General features: G+C 40.3%; 1 protein-coding gene across 1 annotated transcript in view; it reads right to left on the reverse strand.

The window, feature by feature from the left end:
* Nucleotides 1-4953: 4953 nt before the first annotated feature.
* The window catches only part of chst8 (carbohydrate (N-acetylgalactosamine 4-0) sulfotransferase 8), a 154386-nt gene continuing 139436 nt past the window's right edge, over nucleotides 4954-19903 (reverse strand). Inside the window, exons 3-4 of the mRNA XM_066714017.1 lie at nucleotides 10925-10965; nucleotides 4954-8478 (exon numbers count right to left, since the gene is read on the reverse strand). Coding sequence (XP_066570114.1) covers nucleotides 7363-8478; nucleotides 10925-10965 — 1157 coding nt within the window. The 3' untranslated portion in view covers nucleotides 4954-7362. The remainder of the gene's footprint in view (nucleotides 8479-10924; nucleotides 10966-19903) is intronic.

Genomic DNA, 19903 nt, shown 5'->3' on the forward strand with positions numbered 1-19903 from the left:
ACTTTACATTAGTTTAGTTTCTATAAATACATTACCAATACTCAATAGGCATGCTGGAAGTCACCTTCATACAATGTATTTGAAAGGGTGTAGCCCCACTTTGACCCTAATGGCTGTGGCAATACTTTTGCTAGATGACTGGAGGAATGCTGTGCAGGCAGAGAAATTGTATTGTATTGCACTGTATTTCATACTGTATAAGGGTCATAACTGTAACATTTTAATCAATCATGGCAGGATATGTAGCAATATATTGAATAGTCTTTGTGCTTTTCTACATGAACTCCATTGCTGACTTGGCGAGGTTTGTCCCTTTACATCTGGTAATATGTGGCAGGTTTGATTTCGGCTTTCAAAAAGACATTTGACAATCAACAAACAAATATAATCGATGTAAACTAAGTAACCTTAAACAAAACAACACGAAGCCAGGGCTAATTGCTATCCAGTGCAATAGACTAGTGGTACTTGTAGTCATGAAGAATGGATGTTGTGTTTTCAGGATTTGCTATAGTGAATTCCCTCTAGGTGTCAATAATATGATGTTTTTTTTAAAGACTTAATTATGTCTCATAGCTTTATTTTGTTTTTGGGGGAGGCTGGTTTTCTGGCAGGTGGATTTTCCAGAAGGTTCTGGTTTCTCCCCCCTGTGACAGTACTTAGCTCTGTGTTTTTGAATGAGTCGTGCCAGTTCTGCACTATTTGCCCAATCAACTGCTATGCTTTTCCTGCCAAGAGCCGCTCATATGTCTTACTCATCCGGAGTGCTCACTTGCTTTTCTTGCTTTAGGAACATCTCGCATTGGCAGGCTTTAATCCAGCTTTACTCGGAAAAATCACAATAGCAAATCCCTTCAGTAATAAAGACCAAGGATATGGTGTAGTGTAGCTCTGGGCTCTCGTGTAGTTTTGTTATGTACTTTTAGATAATGTCCTGGATAATGCTTTAATAGGGATTTACTTTACACTTTTGTCATGCTGAATAGAGGAAATCTTTACCCCCCTTTATTTTATGCTGATCTGCTTGTCTGTTGTACCTTTCTGTAGCCAGTGTATTGTCTAGCTTTCTAAAGCAATTTGGGCACCACTTCTCAGAGCTGTGTGTGAACTATAGCATCCATGGATCGAGTGTGAGTTCTCAATGTTCTTCAGAATGGCTTTTTATTTAAATTAACCTTGTACATTAAAAGCTATACTGCAGATTGCTAATTGCTTCTTTCCATTATTGCTAGGTAAATCAATGTATGTCCGTGTTACAATCATCCTAAACAGATTGATCCCAAGCCATAAAACGGCACTTCTATGCATTACATCAAACAAACAAGGTAGCAGATAAGCACTGCAAAAAACTAAACCAACATCCTTATCGGGGAATTGAAAATGACACATTTCAGTGCTTCCTCTATAAAAATCTAACTTGTTGTTCTACATTTGCATGTCAATGCCTGATAGATTATTAAGCACCCTGTGTAAATCATTTGACTTAAAAGAAAGTGATTTTGTAAATTGTTTTAATCTTTTATGGATAAAGGGTTATTGTTTCCTGATGATAGCCTGTTAAATGTTTAAAATATGTGCATGTTTCTTCTCAGAACAGCATAATAAAAGGATAAATGTGACAGTCTTGAATATGTAAGACATCACCAGCACTACTTTGGCTTTAATTGAGCACCAGATTTTGTCTTCCAACTTCAGACCCTGGTCCCGGAGAGCCCTCATCCAGTAAATTTTATAGATCGCTAATTTCTGATATTTGGGAACACCTTAATTATAGGTCAGTGAAGCAGGCCACTTGTTCAATCAAGGGAACTCTGGTCCTTGAGCTCAGAAAGATATTGAGTGTTTCTTCCTTGTAGTCTCAGTCATAAAGAAATGGGCGATTTAGCGGTGATCATGTGTCAAGAATACTACTTAATTGATCAGAGCTACAAACTTTCAAGTCTTAATAAATTAATCTAAGCAGAATTTAAAGGATTTTGGGCTCTGTACTACCCCCCTTCATCCATCCCTTAGAAATCTTATTGCTTTTCCTGTTCTACCCCTCCTTCTCCCTCTCTCCCTTCTCTCTCTCTCTCTCGCTCTCTCTCTGCAGTGACATTTGTGTCTCTGTGCGCCAGTGATTTTGCCTGGGAAGCTATTTCTCTGTACAGCGTCCTCAGAGACTTAGGGGGCCCCTGAGCCAGACAGATATCGCAGTGTATAAGCACTTCATCAGCTGTTGCTCAGAGGAATAGAAAGTTTTAACTCTAGATGAGGCTCCCACGCATCCTGGAGAATTGCATTCCAAGTCTCCCAGGCTTGGAAAAGTCCTGGAAAACTGTGTGTGGGGGGGATAGGGAAATATTCCCAATTTATATTTCAGTTGTTTACAACCCCAATTGTGAATTGGTGTGGAAGGTTAATTATACTGAGGGAACAACGGTCTGGTAGCAGGGGCCTCCCACCTTTCTTATGGGGGAGGAGGTGGGATGTGAAGCAGCGAACGCTGGGCGTGTGTTAGGAATTTATACCTCATTGGATAGAAGTGAGTGACCAGCATTGGGGTTGTCTACTTCCGACATTTCATTGTACATTTGAGTAGTGTTATGGTGTGAGTTTAGTTTTTTTATTTTGCAGTCTTCAGCTCAGCTTGTGTTGATTTCAGGAGTTTGGTCATTCCTAATAGACGTATGCAGTAGAAGGTGAATCGAGTTTATTTTGGCATAAACTCACCTGACTAAGGGAATGATGTCCTGGTCACGAGGACATGGGAACCCCCCAGCTAGGTGGAATGAGCCAAGGAGCTACTGCAGGGCTGATGTTTCGGGATGGAGGAGGGATGCAAAGCCAGGGATGCTGGGAAAGTGTGTTTGTTGCTGGATTCTTATGTTGGGGAAGGCGGAAGTCAGGTGTGAGATTGGGGTTGTCCTCCCGAACTTCAGATTAAAACTCCTTTAAGAATTGTAAAGTGTCTGATATGTGAAGTGACCTCATTCAGTTGCCTTATAGTCTAAGTGAGAAGTCTAAAGAGGCAGCCCACCCTCCCTAAAAAGAATCAGGGATGAGTTGCTGCATATGTAATTGTTTTCTTGCTTTTACATTACAATATCATCATTTAGCAGACACTCTTATCCAGGGCAACTTACATTTGTACCCATTTTACTGGAGCAATCTAAGTGAAGTACCTTGCTCAAGGGTACAACAGCACTGCCCCACCCAGGATTTGAACCCACAACTTTCCAGTTATGAGTCCAGAGCCCTAACCACTACTCGACAGTGCTGCTTTTACTGTGTTATGTTTGCATATTTAGAGACAGGTCTAAGGGTGTCTCTTGATAAATAATGAAAAAGAAATAGGGTACTTAGTGTGGATGTTGACTTTTATTTGTTAATGGAACGCTGCTCAGTAGACCTTTAAAATGGTTGGTTCTTTCATTTATTGAAAACGGCAGGGTTGTGTCAATTGACAGTGATTTGAAGATTTGCAAAACATGGCAAGGATAAATCCTGAAAAATGGTTCCCATGGTGGTGGCAGGAGGGAGGTTAGTGGGAAACCTTCCAAGTATGTCTATATTTGAATTCAAACTGGATTATCTATAAGGTAATTTTCGTGTGTAAAACTACAGGTTGGCAAATATTGTCTGAGCAGTCCAGTACCCCTTGCCTGCCCATCAACTATGTCAGCAGGCTGTGAATTGGTTATATTGGAAATCTTTTGAGTGGCCTAGGTTTTAGACGACCTTGAAAACAAATCTGACATCCTGTCATGTCTTTTCTGGCTCGTCTTCACTCCAGTCGTGCGGCCCTGCGTTCCGAGCGACGCGGCGCGGGTCGATTATTCAGGCGAGTGGATCAGTCACACCGCGGCTTTGCCCGTTTCCTGAGTGACAGCAGCTTAACGGAAAGACAGCTTGTCAATTGGGAAATTATATTCAGCCCTGACAGGCAGTTAGGTGCCGTTTGCCTAGGCAAAAAACTAAATCTAAGAAAGACACAAGCAAGAAAACACGCTTATCTACCACTGTTGGAAGAAACTTTTATTTGATCTAAATTCGTTATGCTCACTGTCAAAATGTACTTCTTCTTTTCACTTTGGTGTTTGTTTCCTTCAGTTAGAGTTCTGGGAAAAAGTGGTCAGTGACGTCTTTGGAATCAGGGAAAATGAGTATGGTTGTATAGACTCATATGCAAAATAATAAATGCTGCGGATAATGATGCCAATTTTTATATAAGCCAGACTGAAGAGCTGTGTTTAGCTTGAAGAGCAACTTTTCTAAGCTTGCAGTGAGCAGTACAGGTTAGGATACATTTGGGACCGAATGCTATTGTGTTTTGCTGTCATTCAGTAACTCAGTAATTCATGTTCTTTGATCTGATTATAATGCATCCCAGGCGTCTTTAAAATATTATGCTGCACTGTGGGAACACTTGACTGCTACATATCTAATGAAAATAATGTGCGTGTTGTGCTCTTCTTCCATTATTTAGCTTCTATATATGTATAATAAAGCTTGTTGCTGTCTGAAATGGCTAGATATTGAGATAGATAGGAGCACATTTATAACATTGACCATTTAAATTAGACTCTGCAAAAGAATTGTGCTGTTTTGTGTCAGATAGAAAGGGGAAGCTGTCTCCTGAGAGTGAAAGAACTTGTGGGTCTGCCTTTATGCTCTCTCTTTCTCCTGTCCTCCAATTGTGCCACTTAAATTGACAGTTCAGACTGTGCTATTATCTAATTGGTCATGTTTTTCTTCCTTCGTGCATCCACTAAGCTTCTATCAAGCAGAGCCGAAGGTTGTGCACTGTATTGTGTGACAATGTATTTCTTGTAAGATTGCTGTACCCCCTTTTAGAGTGTGTATTATGTAATGCATTTGTGTATGTCGGGAAGCATGCCAGTTGTCTTGGTAATAACAGCTGCACCCCTTTGCTCATTTGCATGAAAAAAGAAAAAGCCAAATACAGAGTGAAAAAGTTAAAGCGCATTTTAAAACATTTATTAGTAGACATTGCAGTTATAGCAGAGATATCAACCACCTGTTGAAAGTCTTCCTGATATACCTGTTAATTGGCAGTGTAAAATAAGGCAAAGAGTGGAGATTTATGTCATCGTTTTTTTTTTCTGTATTTTTTTCCTCTTTTCTTTTTGTACACTTGTACACTTGACGATAAAAACAAATTTACATTCACTTATTACTGTATACATTTGTATATATCTGTAGCGACCTCTAAACGTCAGGGGTGCCTGTCAGGCCGGCCTGCAACTCTATTCACAGATGAAACACACCCACGTTAAGGACACCCACGTTAAACCTCTGGGCCTGGATGGCAACCAGAACGGTGTTAGCACAATAAAACCATCAAAGTAATGAAACGAATAAATAAAATCAAAGGAAAGTTCAAGGTTGATCCCACTACAACAAAATGATCAGGATTGAAAGAAAAATAATATAGATTTGTCATTTATAATATTTATCTTAGGGGTTCATTCCCCTTATTTTAGAATATTACAAAAATGTATAGATAGATATCTTTATCTGTATATATAATCTGCTATAGGTTCTGGATAGAAAGCATTAGGATAAAGTCTGCTTATCCACTGGGCAATTATAGTGACAGCAGGCACTTTTGCACTTCTATTCCTGTCTGTTGCAAGTAGTGGAAAAGTCTCCTTTTCCCTTTGTGTGTTTTTTGTGTTTTTCTTGTAAATTTGCCATTACTTGTCTTATTCAGAACTGATTTGGACATTTTGGAACTGCTGTAATGGAATTCAGTGCTTATGTAATTACCAGAGTTTTGATTTGTAAGTATAGGTAGTTTGGTTCTTAGACCATATCTGTCCTTTCTAAAAAAAAAAAAGTTAAAAAAATACACCTTTTTGTGGATTGTATTTCTATTTCTATTTCTATTTCTACTTCACTTAGAATCTCCCCCCCACCCCCCTCAGTCAACTGGGCATATACTTTCTCAATATCAGTGGTCAAGCTTTTAAAATAGACAAATATGTAACACTGTACCAAACATGCCGGAATATGAACACAATCACAATCGCTGGGCGGCTGCTTTTCTACCGGAAACCCACATTTTTTGACTGTGTTAATGTTAGCTTGTCTGTTGGGAAAAAAGCTTCATGGTTTTTACTATATCTGGTAGTAACTATGCATACATGACAGGAGCACACGATTCTGTATTTTTATAAACCAGTCGGTCCTGAAAATGTAAATCATGTCACATTTTATTAAAATCAGCTAGGGTTATATAGGTATGGCCAAATTATGCACTGTGTTTCACTGATCTTTACACAATGGGACTAGGCTAAATTGATTGTATAAATACATATAAAAATATATATCTTTATGTTGCACTTTTTGCAGTATTTGTTTTTCCAATAGGGAACAGTGTACGTAGGACTCTAAAAACAAAGTGTGGACTGATTTCTAAGTGTGGGGTTTACAATGTTCACACAGGAACCAGCCTGTCTTGTTGTATAGGGTAGTGGAGGGAATGTGTTATTTCAGTTTGATCTGCTGGGAAACAGTCCCAGTTAATGGGCATTTGAGACAAGCAGGGCAGCTAGTATGTTTTCTAGTAGTACATAAGCTTGTATTCAGTTAACATGTATTTTTTATTCTACAAACACTGAACACTTTTATGCGTAAAAAAAAAAAAGAGACAGAAAAGAAAATTGCAAAGGCTGTACCCAAGACGGCCCTTATTTTGTATCCAATCATATATTAATAGTCTTTATCCATAGACCTTGATCAACGTTTTTCTTTTTAGAGTGAGATTAAGGTATGTCTATTATAAATCGGATTTTCAGGGCAGAATACTGATTTGCTAACCTGGGTGTGCAATCTGCTGTTACCGTTTATAGCACTTTATAACGCCACCCTTGCCAGTTTTTCCTCTTGAACAATTTTGCGCCGGTACATAATTGTCTCTCTCTGCCCCACCACCTTTTTAATGCCAACCCAGTAAACTGCCAATCTCAATGTTGTCCCAGATGTGGTGGTAATCATGAGCGATTATGGTAGACCTCCCTCATTATGCAGGCGTTGAAACTGTCTGACAGTAGGGCTGGCTGTGAAGGGTGTGATATTGGCGAGAGACTGCTATACATGGGCGGCAAACCCTTCAAGAAGGAAGACTGGAAAGAAGTGGAGGTGGCGTTATAAGGAGGGATGACTAAATGGTAGTTTCAGTTAGTCTATAGCAGAGGCTGAGGGGGAGACCCGAATCAGATCAGGGGAAGCTTTGTCCAAAGAGGCGTAGTTTGAATATGAACCCTAAGGCGTCCAACGAGGAAACCTGTTTTTATTGACAGCAGCGGGAAAATCCGCCTCAATGAACAGCGTGGCGAGTACAGCCGGCTCAGGCCCTCAGTACAAATCTTTAAAAGGCTTGGAGTAATTGAACATGAGATAGTCCATGTAGTAGAAGTCGTAAGCCCTTTGCCTCTCGGGGGGCGTGAGCTGTGCAAAGTAGTGCTGGGTGATGCGGGCAGACGTTCTCTCCTCTTGGGAGTGTCTGTCCTTGAAGCTGGGGAAGGTGAGGTTGCGGGGCGCCCCAGTCAAGTGCAGCAAGAAGTTGGCGTCCTCTTCCATGGTCTCGAACTTGCCGATGAAGTCGTAGTCCAGCAAGCAGGGGCTGCAGAGGCGGTTGACATGCTCCCAGTGGATGTCCATGCCCACAGGCTTGTGGACGTCCAGGAGGTACTGAACGAACTCTTTGAAGGTCACGCCGGCGCCTGTCCTGAGGGCGGCCCGCGACGCATTGACGCGGTACTTGGAGATGATGGGCTTCCCGAAGACGGGGTGGTAGTAGCTGTTGGGGTGCTCGAACTTGTCCCTGAAGGCTGACACTAGCCTCTCGAAGGGCTCCCGGACGAAGAGCACTTTGGTGTAGGTCTCCAGCCGCTGGGAGATGCCCCTGTGGTCGAAGCTGTCCAGCCTTTTCAGGTGGTTGCCATAGTGAACCGTGTTGTGCTGGATATCCCTGGTGGAGGAGGCAAAGCCTTCCAGCACCATCAGCACCCGCTTCCAGTTGGAGCAGCCGGCTTTGGGCACCTCGCAGTACAGCAGTTTGTGCTTGTCCTCCACGAAGATCCTGGAAACATGGTAGGGCGTTATAGTCCTCTTGCTGTTGCTTTTGTACTTGGCACACACTTCCTTCATCAGGCGCTTCCTGCCCTCCTGTATCGTGGAGAGCATCTGCCACTTTGCCGAGGTAGGGGGCAGGGTGGTGGCATTGGGAGCAAGTGCCAGCAGGGTGTTTTTCAGCAGCAGCTTCCGCCGCCGCTTCGTGATGCGGGCTGGATTGATATCCAGGCCGTTGCCTTCCATCTCTCTGGATCCCTGGGCCCCCAACTGCCTGTTCCCTTCGAAGGCAGGAAACTGCATAGGGGAGATGGCCCCCGACAGGGCCTCCTTACCCCTCACTCCATCCCCAGGGTCCGGCTCGGCCTTCCCTCCCTCCCTGCTGTACGTACACAGGTCCTGCAAACAGAAAGTTAAAGCATGTAGTCTTACATCTAGATCAGGTTCATTTAAATCCCCATGTATGATGGTTATAAGTTAGATTTTAAATAAGAGTAATAAGTAATATCTAGGCTTGATCTTTTTATCAACATTTGCTGTGATTGCAGAACTCTTTTATAATCAAGTTTTGGTAACTGTCCCACACATCTGGGCACTTCATTCACCCCACTGAGCAGCTACCCTGCAATGGGTTAACACTCCTGCGAGTCAGCACGCAAGGATTAGGTTTAATTAACACTTCCTATTGTACTAATGTGAACGAGTGTGTGAGGAACTCCAGGGATGCGTCTCTCTCCTGATTTGATTAGATACGTTGATATGAGGATGTGATAGTGTTCGCACGGATACCATTTACTTTAGGAGAATAACAGATAGCTAATTAATTGAAAGTTACTTGAGGCTGATAAGATCCTTGTATCTTGGCTGGACTGAACACACACTACTAGATGTCAGAGTGGGGGGTGACGGGACACAAAAATGATTAATTTGAATGAAAAAAAGTAATTAGACTACTGTAAGTAAATTATATATATAGAATTATTTAATTTATTTAGATTAAGTAGATTAAATAAACAATAGACAAAAGCAGAAACAGGTTAATCCTTTTTTACTGTAATGCTGACAGTACTTCACAATTAATTTAGAAGGAATGGAAACATACACTCTTACAAAATACTTCCCTGGCAAGTTACCATATGTAAGACAAAAGGTAACTTGGTATCACTTGGTCCTTTCATTCCTTAATTGAAATAGGATTATTGCATGTAATACTGAAGCATACCACGTGGTGGCGCCCCTGCCCTACTGTTTGGACTTCCTTTCCTAAATCTCTGTCTCATAAAACAGCTTGTTTCTGTTGAGTTTTTTCTCTGGTGGGGAATAAAGTGATGTTGAACTGTACTACATTTGGCAGTAGATTTACTTTATAATAAGTGTTAAACAAATATCTGGCACACTATGGAATGTGTAGATAGTTTCTAACTCTGAATGGTGCTTGTCAAGATATATTCATAACAGCATTTTCTTTGTCATTTTTGGACTGATTGTTGAAAGTAAAAGTTGAGCTGCTATGTTTGGACTCTCAGCCCAGATGAGTCCAGACACTAATTAGAAAGATAAAAGCAAATTCACTTTTTTCACTTCACTTAAAATTAATTTAAATGGTTAACAGCAACTACCACTGTAGACATAATAGGGTTAAGAACTCCAATAGAATGACATGTGTAATTAACATAATAATAACAGAATAATATTGAGTATTGAAATCTAAAGTGCAGGTTTAAGGATTCTTAATAATTCTATATGGAGGAGTCTTCATGGACTCCTCACTTTCTCCATCCAAACAATGTGGGGAAGCAATAAAAAAGGCAAACAGGATGATAGGGTATATTGTCAAAAGTGTAGAATTGAGAACAAGGGCAGTGATGTTCAGACTGTACAATGCACTAGTTAGAGCTCATCTGGATACTGTGGACAGTTCTGGGCTCCACACTTCAAGAAAGATATCGCTGCTCTAGAGGCAGTTCAGAGGAGAGCAACCAGACTTATTCCAGGACTGAAGGGAAAGTCCTACTGAGAGACTGAGGAACTGAACCTATTCACCCTGGAACAGAGGAGACTACGTGGGGACTACGTGAAAATTTGGGAACATTTAAAAACAGACTGCATAGGATCCTTGGATCACTTAGTTATTAATGGACACCAAATGAGCACGATGGGTCGAATGGCCTCCTCTCGTTTGTAAACTTTCTTATGTTCTTATAATTCAATTTGTAAGTTATGTACCTGGAGTGTTTCTTTCCTAAATGCAATATTTGTATTTGTACAGTACGAGTTGTTGCCTTTTACAACTGGTTTAGCTGTCCTCTGTGAAAACATCTCGTCTACATTGCTGTTACGCTTCAAAATGCAGTCAGTGATATAATAAACTATTAAACTACACCCAAGACACCGGGTTGAGTTTATCGCACAAAAAGGGCACGCTCTTAAAATCCTTTCAATCATTTATTTCTGCATTACAAAAATAACATTTCAACCTCCGTCTTCCTCCGAATCTGACAAACGATACTGAGGATGTTTTTTTTCTCTGAAATCAAGGTCATATTATCAATAATTGAAACGACTTTAAAGGTATAAAATCTACTCCTTTTAGACTTTATAACTGATATTTTGACATTGCAATTCTTTAATGAACATGTCAGTGTATATTTTCACTGCTTGCACCGTGAGATTTGTTAAATAGGAATTGAGGCTAAAACAACTGAAAAGCTAAGAAGCCTCTGATAACACAAAAAGCAGCTTGTACTCCAGTATCTGGGGCAATGAAATTTTGAAATTGACTTTCACAGGTTGACTTTATCTGTGAAATCCAAGACAATGTTTCAACAAGAAGATATGATCTTACCTTTCTTGTTGTCTGTCTTGGTTTCACTCTGATCTTTGAGCCTGAGGAGAAAAAAGAAAGAAGGATGTGTCATTAGTAATGGGACAGCGGAGTAACTCCTTTAAGAACTCGGGAACTCACAAAGCTACAGCTCAATACAGTCGCCAAACATTCAAGCTGTTCGCTAAACATAGAGCACTAAACTCCACTTTAGAGAACATGCTTTAGAGAACATTGTAAGATAGCACTTTACAACGTTTTATCATACTACTTGCCTTGCGTTACTAGTACTCGTATTATTTTGATTTCCCCTTTGCTCCCTTTCCCTCGGCCCTTGACTGTGACCTAACATCTTGTCTGCACTCAGCTTTTACAATCCAGGGTGTAAGACCTCATATATTGTATTCACTGTATAAAATGTATTATGGTTTGAATTGCACTATATTATGTAAATTGGAATTTGTGATGTTTTATGCCTTGAACTGCTCTGTATGTTTGCACTTTGTATTGCGCTTATATTTTGTAAGTCACACTGGATAAGGGCGTCTGCCAAGAAATAAATAATAATAATAATAATAATAATAATAATAATAATAATAATAATAATAATAATAATAATAATAATGCTTTGAAAACATGACACAAATAAAACATTGTAAGGGTGCCCTTTGTAGGGAGATTTGTGCTTTTTCAGTGAATAAAAAAATATAATTTAACCAGTTCTTATTTGTAATGTTTCTGTTTTGATGGATTCCACTTGCCATATGTTGTTTAAAAAAACTGTTTTTTTATATACTTGATTACATACTTGTATTGGAAGCAGATGTTTTACTCAATTTTAGCTCTTTAATGAGCCAATTCAGAAATAAAATCTGTATGGTAATGCAACAGAACAGGGCTGAGGGAAAACTGTGCTTGCTGCAACTGTTATTCATGTAATTTAGCTCTATTATGGAAGGAGGGCCTTCAAAATTGCCTATAAGCAAAGAAGAAATCCAAGTGGCTTAAACAAGCTACTGTAGAAACCATGTTCGAGACAAAACAATGTTTTAGAAACCAGGAGACAAATGCAGTCTGTTGGCTGTGCTGGGAAATGCCCGGTTCTCCTCATTTCTAATCAGTCAGACAGGTCTCCATACATCTGTCTCCCAAGTGATTAGAATTGTGAAGCACTTCTGCCTTACTGGTCTGTCACATATGATTTGAGGCTAAACATGATAAAACCCTTAAAAAAATGAGAGAAATCGGCAAACACGGGGATGCAGCTCTCCTTAACTAATGAAATCTCTGCTTGCTGTGATACTTAAGCCTTGACATTTTCAGTGTATAAATGCCAGATTTGGAAGGCAAAACAATTTAGTAATGTGATTTAGTTTAAGGCATTACTACAGCATGACCTTTCTAGGCATCGGAGGTGGTTATCTTGTGCTAGCATGGCTGTCCTTTCAGACTCTCCTTATTCTTTTTTCATAGGATACGGAGAAGGGGTCTCCAACCGGGGGAGAGGAGTTAAAAGAATATCTTAAAAAGCAGAATTGTGCTTTTCAGAGCCGGGAGAGGTTGTGGCAGTTAATCCCTTTTGTTTTCCCTCACATGAGGGGTATTTGCACACCGACAAAGCAGTCGAGACGGGGGATCTAAAACTCTTGATGGTTCTTAAAACTGTATTGCAGTTGAAGGAACAAGATTATATTCCTGCTGCACAAATAGATGATTACCTGTGTTTTCTTGTTGTAAAGTGCTTTGAGATGAAAAGGTGCTATATCAAACACTATAATTATTACAAAGCAATGTTTATTTTGCGATTCAGTATAACCTCAGGAAGGAAACTGGTGGCTGAAGGGATATTCTGATGAGCAACATAACACTTGACACAGCCCGGTTACCCATAACAACAGGAGTTTAAATCGATTCACCCTAATTATTGTACCTTAACACTACGGAAGTGTTATTTTTTTCCCCCTTTGAAAGGTACATTATGAGACAGATTACATTTCATCCCTATTTAGTTCTATTTTATTAATGCCAGGATTTAATTAATCATTTTGACAAAGTGGGGGACAATGTATGTCCTCACTTCTCCTTTTTGAGAAGTTAAAGACAAAACGTACACCTCCTGTTTTTGAAAGTAGCACCTTGTATGAAAGGAACTGACCTAAATACGTTTTTCTTCCTAAGACAAACATTGCTGACCAGTCTGGAGCCAAAAGTTGGGGTTAATCCAGAAATCTAGGACTGTGATCTAAACGAGTAATTTCTTAACAGAAGTCGTTGGGAACATCGCTGTCATCAGCCTGCATGAAGCTCATTGTTCCAAGAACCCCGTCAAGCTGTTAATTGAAAGGTCTGAGTAAGCCGTTACCTCCAGCAGGGCTTGGTAACTAAAGCTCTGTCTGAGTAAAGAAGTGACTGCTACCTGCCTCCACCGCAGAATGTAAATCCTCTGGTGTTAGACATTGGCTTCTTGGTTCTCTTGTGGTTTTCGATTAACTTTGTCCTAAGATCCATTAAATAATGGTGGTTTTGAGGGTAAAATGCTTTCTGTTCTTGTCCGCAGGCCGGTAGAAGGCCACTGTGCTCTCCATTCCCAGAGGTGGGCTGCTCTGAGACTGGGCAAGGGCTGCACCGAGTCTTTCTCTGCTCTTTTCTCTGCACCTCCTTAACCTTCAATTCCCCCAAAAGGGCTGCAATGAAAGGGTAACCTTGCCTTTTGCCTTGAATAATACATTGCCCCCGTCCTGCTGTGCGAAGGAATGAGGCGAGCTCTTACGGGTCCCCTCTTGAAAAATGCTGTGCAGTAAAACGACCTCGTGCGATACATCAAGAATCCCACAACTTTCAGACATGCGTACCTCGCTTCATTTTTTCAGTTACGTGTTAAAATGCTTCCTGTGTTTTCAGAGCTCACGCCCAGCTTTCACTTTTAACACATTTTGATCTTCAACACATTTAGAAATCAAAGGCACTCAATGTTGTTTTTTTATTTTTTCCTTCTATTGAAAGTGGTAGAAAGGCATAGTATAAGGTAACACTGAAAACCAATACCTTTACATTAACGTGGTAGCTGTTGTGATTTAATTATAGTGTCAAAATTAGTTTCAGTTGAGTCATGCATTGTATCTACCAAAGAAAAATCCTTCTCATAGGTTAGAAGCTCGATCTGCAGGAATAATTATAGACATTAACCACAAAGGGCTTGGGCTAAAGCAAACCCAAATGAATCTTGATTTTCTCTGCTATTTTCTGGGAAAACAGGTGTACATAACTAAATACAATCATTTAAAGTGATCTTGTTTGCATTGAAGTTGATGTATTAGATGAGAAACTGAATGTGTGTGTATTAAGCCGTCTACAAAACCCATTCATCGGGTTACCTTGTATTTGATGTACATAAGATACTGTGAAGAAGAAGAAAAGGACAGTTTATTCTTGGGCTAAAAAGTTTTCCATGTTCCCTTTAGAACATGAGATATTGTAGCCAATCATAGAAAAACAAATACACCAAGAAACAATGAACATAAATTAGCTGTAGAAAAGAAAAGATAAAGAAAATGTGGTACAACTTAACTTTTTTTGATTTGATAATGATTCCATCACACTCTTTTCAGCCCAAATTTGTATCAAGGTTACTTCTCAAAGCGCTTCTGTTACAAAATTTGCCCTTGAGAAACAGACTGTATTCACATTTTAGTGAATTACACTGCCTAAATCGTGTCTGTGGGTTTTCAGTCCTGGCAGCGAAGGGGGGACACATCTTTGTACTCATGACTCATGTGTGAATAACATAGTTAATCTGTTCAATAGAAGGCAGTGTAGTAAATTAGATTAGAGGTCAGGGGTCATTTGGGCGGCTTGTGCCCATTTGTTGTGTATGCTGAATCAATGTTCGTTGGGTCTAATAAGCTCAATTTAGAGTTTCAATACTAATGCCTCTTAAAAGCAGTACCCCCCCCCCCAGCATAAAAAGATCTGCAAACGACCGCAAGACAAAACAATGCCCAATTAAGGAGCTCATTATTTGCAAGAAATTGGCTTTCTACAATGCAGTCCTTTGTTGTTCCATGGTGATTCAGACCGAGTAAATATATGGAGAGGCAATGGATAATTGAGTACACTATAATTTTATCTCAACTACTGAAGCAGGAACCAGCAATAGACTTTCTACAAGGTGACCGATTTTTGCAACCTGAGTTTGATTCAAGTGATCCCTTTCACGTTCCTGGTTAACCCCTTTGCATTTTGTGGTCTACAGCTATGGTGCATGCCAGGTGTCATGTAAAAAGCTGAGATGTTTGGCTGTGATCAAAATGTTGAAATGAAGCACATTTAGTGAATTTGGGCAATGTATTTTTTTTTTGGTCATGGTAATAGCTGGGCGGGGGATTTTAGAAATGTATCAGAAAAAGCAGTGTGTGGATTTAATCCACTCCCACTGTTTGGACACCTGGAGATGCAGAGGGCTTGAAATCGGTGGGGCTTACTGTGTCACATGGTGTGTTTGCTGCTATAAAGACAGTTTCAAGGGTAGCGTTAAGCTGGTGATGAAAATACACAGGTACATAAAAGGTTGCAACTCATCATGAATTATGAGTATTATTTCATCTGGGGGGTGGAGAGACTTTTAAATCTTTCATGCAAATGCTACTCATTCCAATGTGTTCTGAAGTATCCAACTCATGGACATGGCTCTTTAGCAAATACACTTGGGCACTGATCCACATTTGTGCTTTTCATCCGACAAGCACAGGATGTGGAATGAAAATGTGGCCACTGCTTCCCCTTTTTATTTGTTTTTTTTCTCCCAGGTTTACCAACACAGACTTAAAGACTGCCATTTGCCCTTCCTGTTCTGATCCATTCTCCACAGTCCCCCTGCTAACAACGTCACCCAAACCACCGACCACAACATTAGCCCAGCTCAGGGTAAGCTGAAGCAAAATGGTTTGATTTTAAAGTCTTACAGCTGATTTCTACTTCTACTATAACAGATGGATTTTCCACAATGAAGAAAAATATGAAAGGAAAAAGGGTGGGCTGCTACATATTTTTTAGTTTTGCCGTTTATGAAGAAAAACATTGGGAATGTTACCCCCAGGCTGTATTGTCTCACAGGACCATCTTGATTTTCTAGCAGGCTGTAAGGTTAAAAAACGAAAAAGAAAAAAGAAAAAGAAAAGGTGGACGCTTGGCTGTTGCTTTAAATTGATTTCCATGGAAACACTGTGCTGACAAGAAAGAGGAGTGGAAGGCGAGAAGAAACAGTGCTATAATGCGAAGTAGGAGGCTTTGGCAGCTTTTCAAAGCGGGGATCTGTAAACAAATGTACCTGTCAGCTGCGATCCATGGGTTAAGTGAATTATCGCAGCTAAAATGTGCTGTACAGAAGGCTCTAATTGGCACGTCTCTTATTAAAATGCAGGTGAGCTCCTGACCTATGAAAGCACACTGCAGCATTTTAGGGACTATTCCCTTGTTGATGACTGAAGGGAAAAAAAATATAAAACAGATACACAATGCTTTTGCATATTTGAAGAAAAAAAGTTGGCTGAGGAGAACGAAAGCCTTCTTACAGTAATTGGCCCGCTTCCTTGTACCAGTTGAGTAACATAAGGAAAGGAAAGCTCTCAGTGAGAACTTGCAGTCCTGCTGCTCTCTCACCGGAGATTTGTGAAATGGGGGGGGAGAGCTATTTGGCCCCACAAACTTGCTCTTGCTGTTTGGACAGTATCTCTGTGGCTTCAGCGTTTCCTTTCTGCAGCTTTGTTTCTCAAAATCTGTTTCAGCCCCCTCTCAGCCTCAAAGGACAAGGGAAAACATAGTAAAGCCTTGGATGTCCTTTTTCCAATTCCACCTTAAATGGCTACTGTCAGTGTTTATCAGTGTCCACATTTATCATAACAAGGCCCTTTTGTTGTAATAATGATAGGGGCTCGTTCTCCTAAATTACAGAAAAGTGTCTACAGGTTTGCTGCCGGCAATCAACACACGAACTGAGAGATAACACGGGCCTGAATGTCTAACTCACTACTGATCATTGACGCATCACAGTAAGTATAACTAGCATCTCTTCTGCTTTTATCGCAACCGTTACAGATTCCCTCGCCCCAACACGTACACTATGTGTTGCTTTTGTTTGGAGAGTAGGAAGTGTCCGTTACCGTTTTTAGTTTCTCCAAGCAGTCTAAGCCGTTATGGATTGGCTCTCAAGGACCCGGCAAGGTGGAAAGGATTAAGGAAGAAGCCTGAATCATACCTAGTGTCAGGGAAAGAAGATTCTGGAGTCGTATTATACCTTGACATTGACCTACACAGAGGCGGCAGCTAGATCGATTACGTGCCAAAACCTTGGAAGCTAGGTTGATGAATTTAGTAGGAGGCAGACCTGACATGAGGATGGAGCAAGGAGAAGTTGCAGTGCCAATTATTTACAAAGTAAGAGCCTTGCCCCTGGAGCTGCAAACCTGGACTGTTTCTCCCTCCCTGTCAGTCTGAATAAACCCACCATCCCACTTCTCTCCTTTCTCAGCTGAGATGGGATCGAAAAAAAATCAAAAAACAAAAGCCACTTCCCCTGCTTTCTGGCACTGTTCACCCCCGGAGGAGTGTAGTTCTGTAACGCAAACGCATCTGAGCGCTGTATCTTGAAGCGAGATCATATTTAGAGAAGGAAAAAATACCTTTGTATTTCTATATTGGACCTATCATTCGCACATAGGGACTGCACTAATGCGAGCGTCTGAGACGAACCACCACACAAAAAGATGCAGTACAGCTCCAAGAGTCAAGTGGGAGCAGACATATTTTGTGTGATTTTAGTACTGTGCCCCCATGAATCTCGATTTCAGCTGCTCCTCTATGGTAGCTTTAGTGCTTTGTTTTTGAGGCCTACCTTTTTTATTACCAGTTTAATAAAACACCAGGAAAGTGTGAAATAAGTGTTTATCCGCAGTGAGGTTGGATAATTTGACAGGAATCCATGTGGACGTGCAGTAATTGGAATAATATTTATATGCTGGTTCCTACACAAAGGAATTACTCTAATTTCGGGAGGTTATCAGGCACTAATGAAATGCATATTACGGATTTCAGCGGATGCCTGGTTGAGGAAAAAGTAGGTTAATCATACAAATGAGACATCTGGCCTTTTGTCAAATCACATTGTGTTTGAGGTGCTGGGGGAATAAGCTTCTGGAGATTGTAAATATGATTTGGGCAGATTGTGTATGTACCAGAAAACACACGCACACACACACACGCAGAAGCCTAACTACTGCATGTCTGCTATTTTTATGATCCTGTTTAATCGGTTGCATTGCAAGAGGTAGTAGCTATTGCAGCAGTGTTTTCATAATATTAACCTTAAACCCAATGGGGTAAGAGTTCAACCATTATATAACACGACTGCCTGGAGCCATGCAACTTAGTGACACCCCAACCTAACCAACTATCAGTGGAGGAAGTGACCATGAGTCAACATGGTGTTCACATGCCTAAATGAGTATGTGGGCTCTGATGGTGGAATACAACTTTTTACTCTAGAGATATCGACCCCATGCACAAACCAATATATATTACACCTTCATATCAAGCATGATATGCATGGCTTTAAGAATATTCTGCTCCATTATTAATTTTGTACGCCTTTCAGACTTTTGAGCATAAGTTTAAACCATATAACACATTGTATAGCGTTAGTAATAAAGCCTGAAATATAAACATCAAGCCAGAGGATATACAGGTGAATAGAACTAAACTGACTCTGCTCCCAATAATTGCTAGGTGGAATTTGTGTTGACTGCTCTTAATCTAGCTGCTTGGACACTGCGGGTAGTTGTTGGTTGTTTACTACTGGCAGATTAAATGTGCTTTTTTGAGAAACCAAAAGCTTAAGTAATCTGATCTCTAGTTAATGCAGCAGGTGTTTTCCCCAAATGGTGAAATCATTACTTCTTAATTAAACATCAGTCCGTTTAATGCTTAATTAAAATGGTTAAAAGCGAGTGCACAGTAATTGAGGGTCAAAGATTTGGAGAGTAGACTGTAGTTTATTATTCAGTCCATACTGAGTCTGGAATGAGACGCTAGCGTCACAGTGTAATGCAGATAGTTCTCTCTTATCAGTGATGTTATCCTACCACTATTTTGTGCTTTGTCTTGCTCTCCCATATTGTCACAAGCCCCACCTTGTTAACATTCAGTCCTGTCTGGTGTAAGGGGTGTAGAGAATCTCTTCTTACCGTTGTTCAATATATTTTCACTTCCAGGACTGTCTTAAAAGACCAGAAACAGAAGGCAATTTCGAAAAGAACTGGAAAGAAAAATGAAAGCAACACGCACTCAAACCCCCCAGAAATACATCCCCAATGTGCCAAAACTAATTACATCACTAGAGATCTAAGAAAACCACATGATGCCGATATATACCTTAAAGAAAAGAATCACAACCAAACAAATTCTGGTTTAATTTGCGAAGTGAATAACCAAAACCCTGCAATGCTCCAGTTTATACATATGCTCTTTATTCTTCCTAATTTAACTCCTAAATGTTTGATATGACCAGTGTAATTAAGTATGCATTGAAAAGAAGAACGTAAAGCATTTGCATGTATCGAGTATGTACGCACATATATATTTATGTCTGTGTGTGTGTGTGCATGGGTTTGGGCTTGTGAAGAGAACATATAAAATACACAAAAACACAAAATCTTTCTCTGCTGATAGTTTTTCAAAAGCTGCTGGAATTTGTATTATGTGCTCAAATTGTTCCATACTCTTGGTGATAGAAAACCACACAGGATATTGGATCAGAGTCACATCAAAGGTAAACCGCCTCAATCGCATAGACATAACAAGAGAACTTATCAGTTTTGCACAGGGGCTGGTGTAATGGGCTACTGAGGCCCGGTCTGTCAGACAGAAAGTAATTGCATAAAACCCAAGGGGGCTGGAGGCAAGAGCCTTTTTTAGGTTTTTGACTGACACCCCATCTACTATGCACAG

The sequence above is a fragment of the Amia ocellicauda genome, chromosome 9 (genome assembly GCF_036373705.1).
Source record: "Amia ocellicauda isolate fAmiCal2 chromosome 9, fAmiCal2.hap1, whole genome shotgun sequence".
NCBI classification, from domain to species: Eukaryota; Metazoa; Chordata; class Actinopteri; order Amiiformes; family Amiidae; genus Amia; species Amia ocellicauda.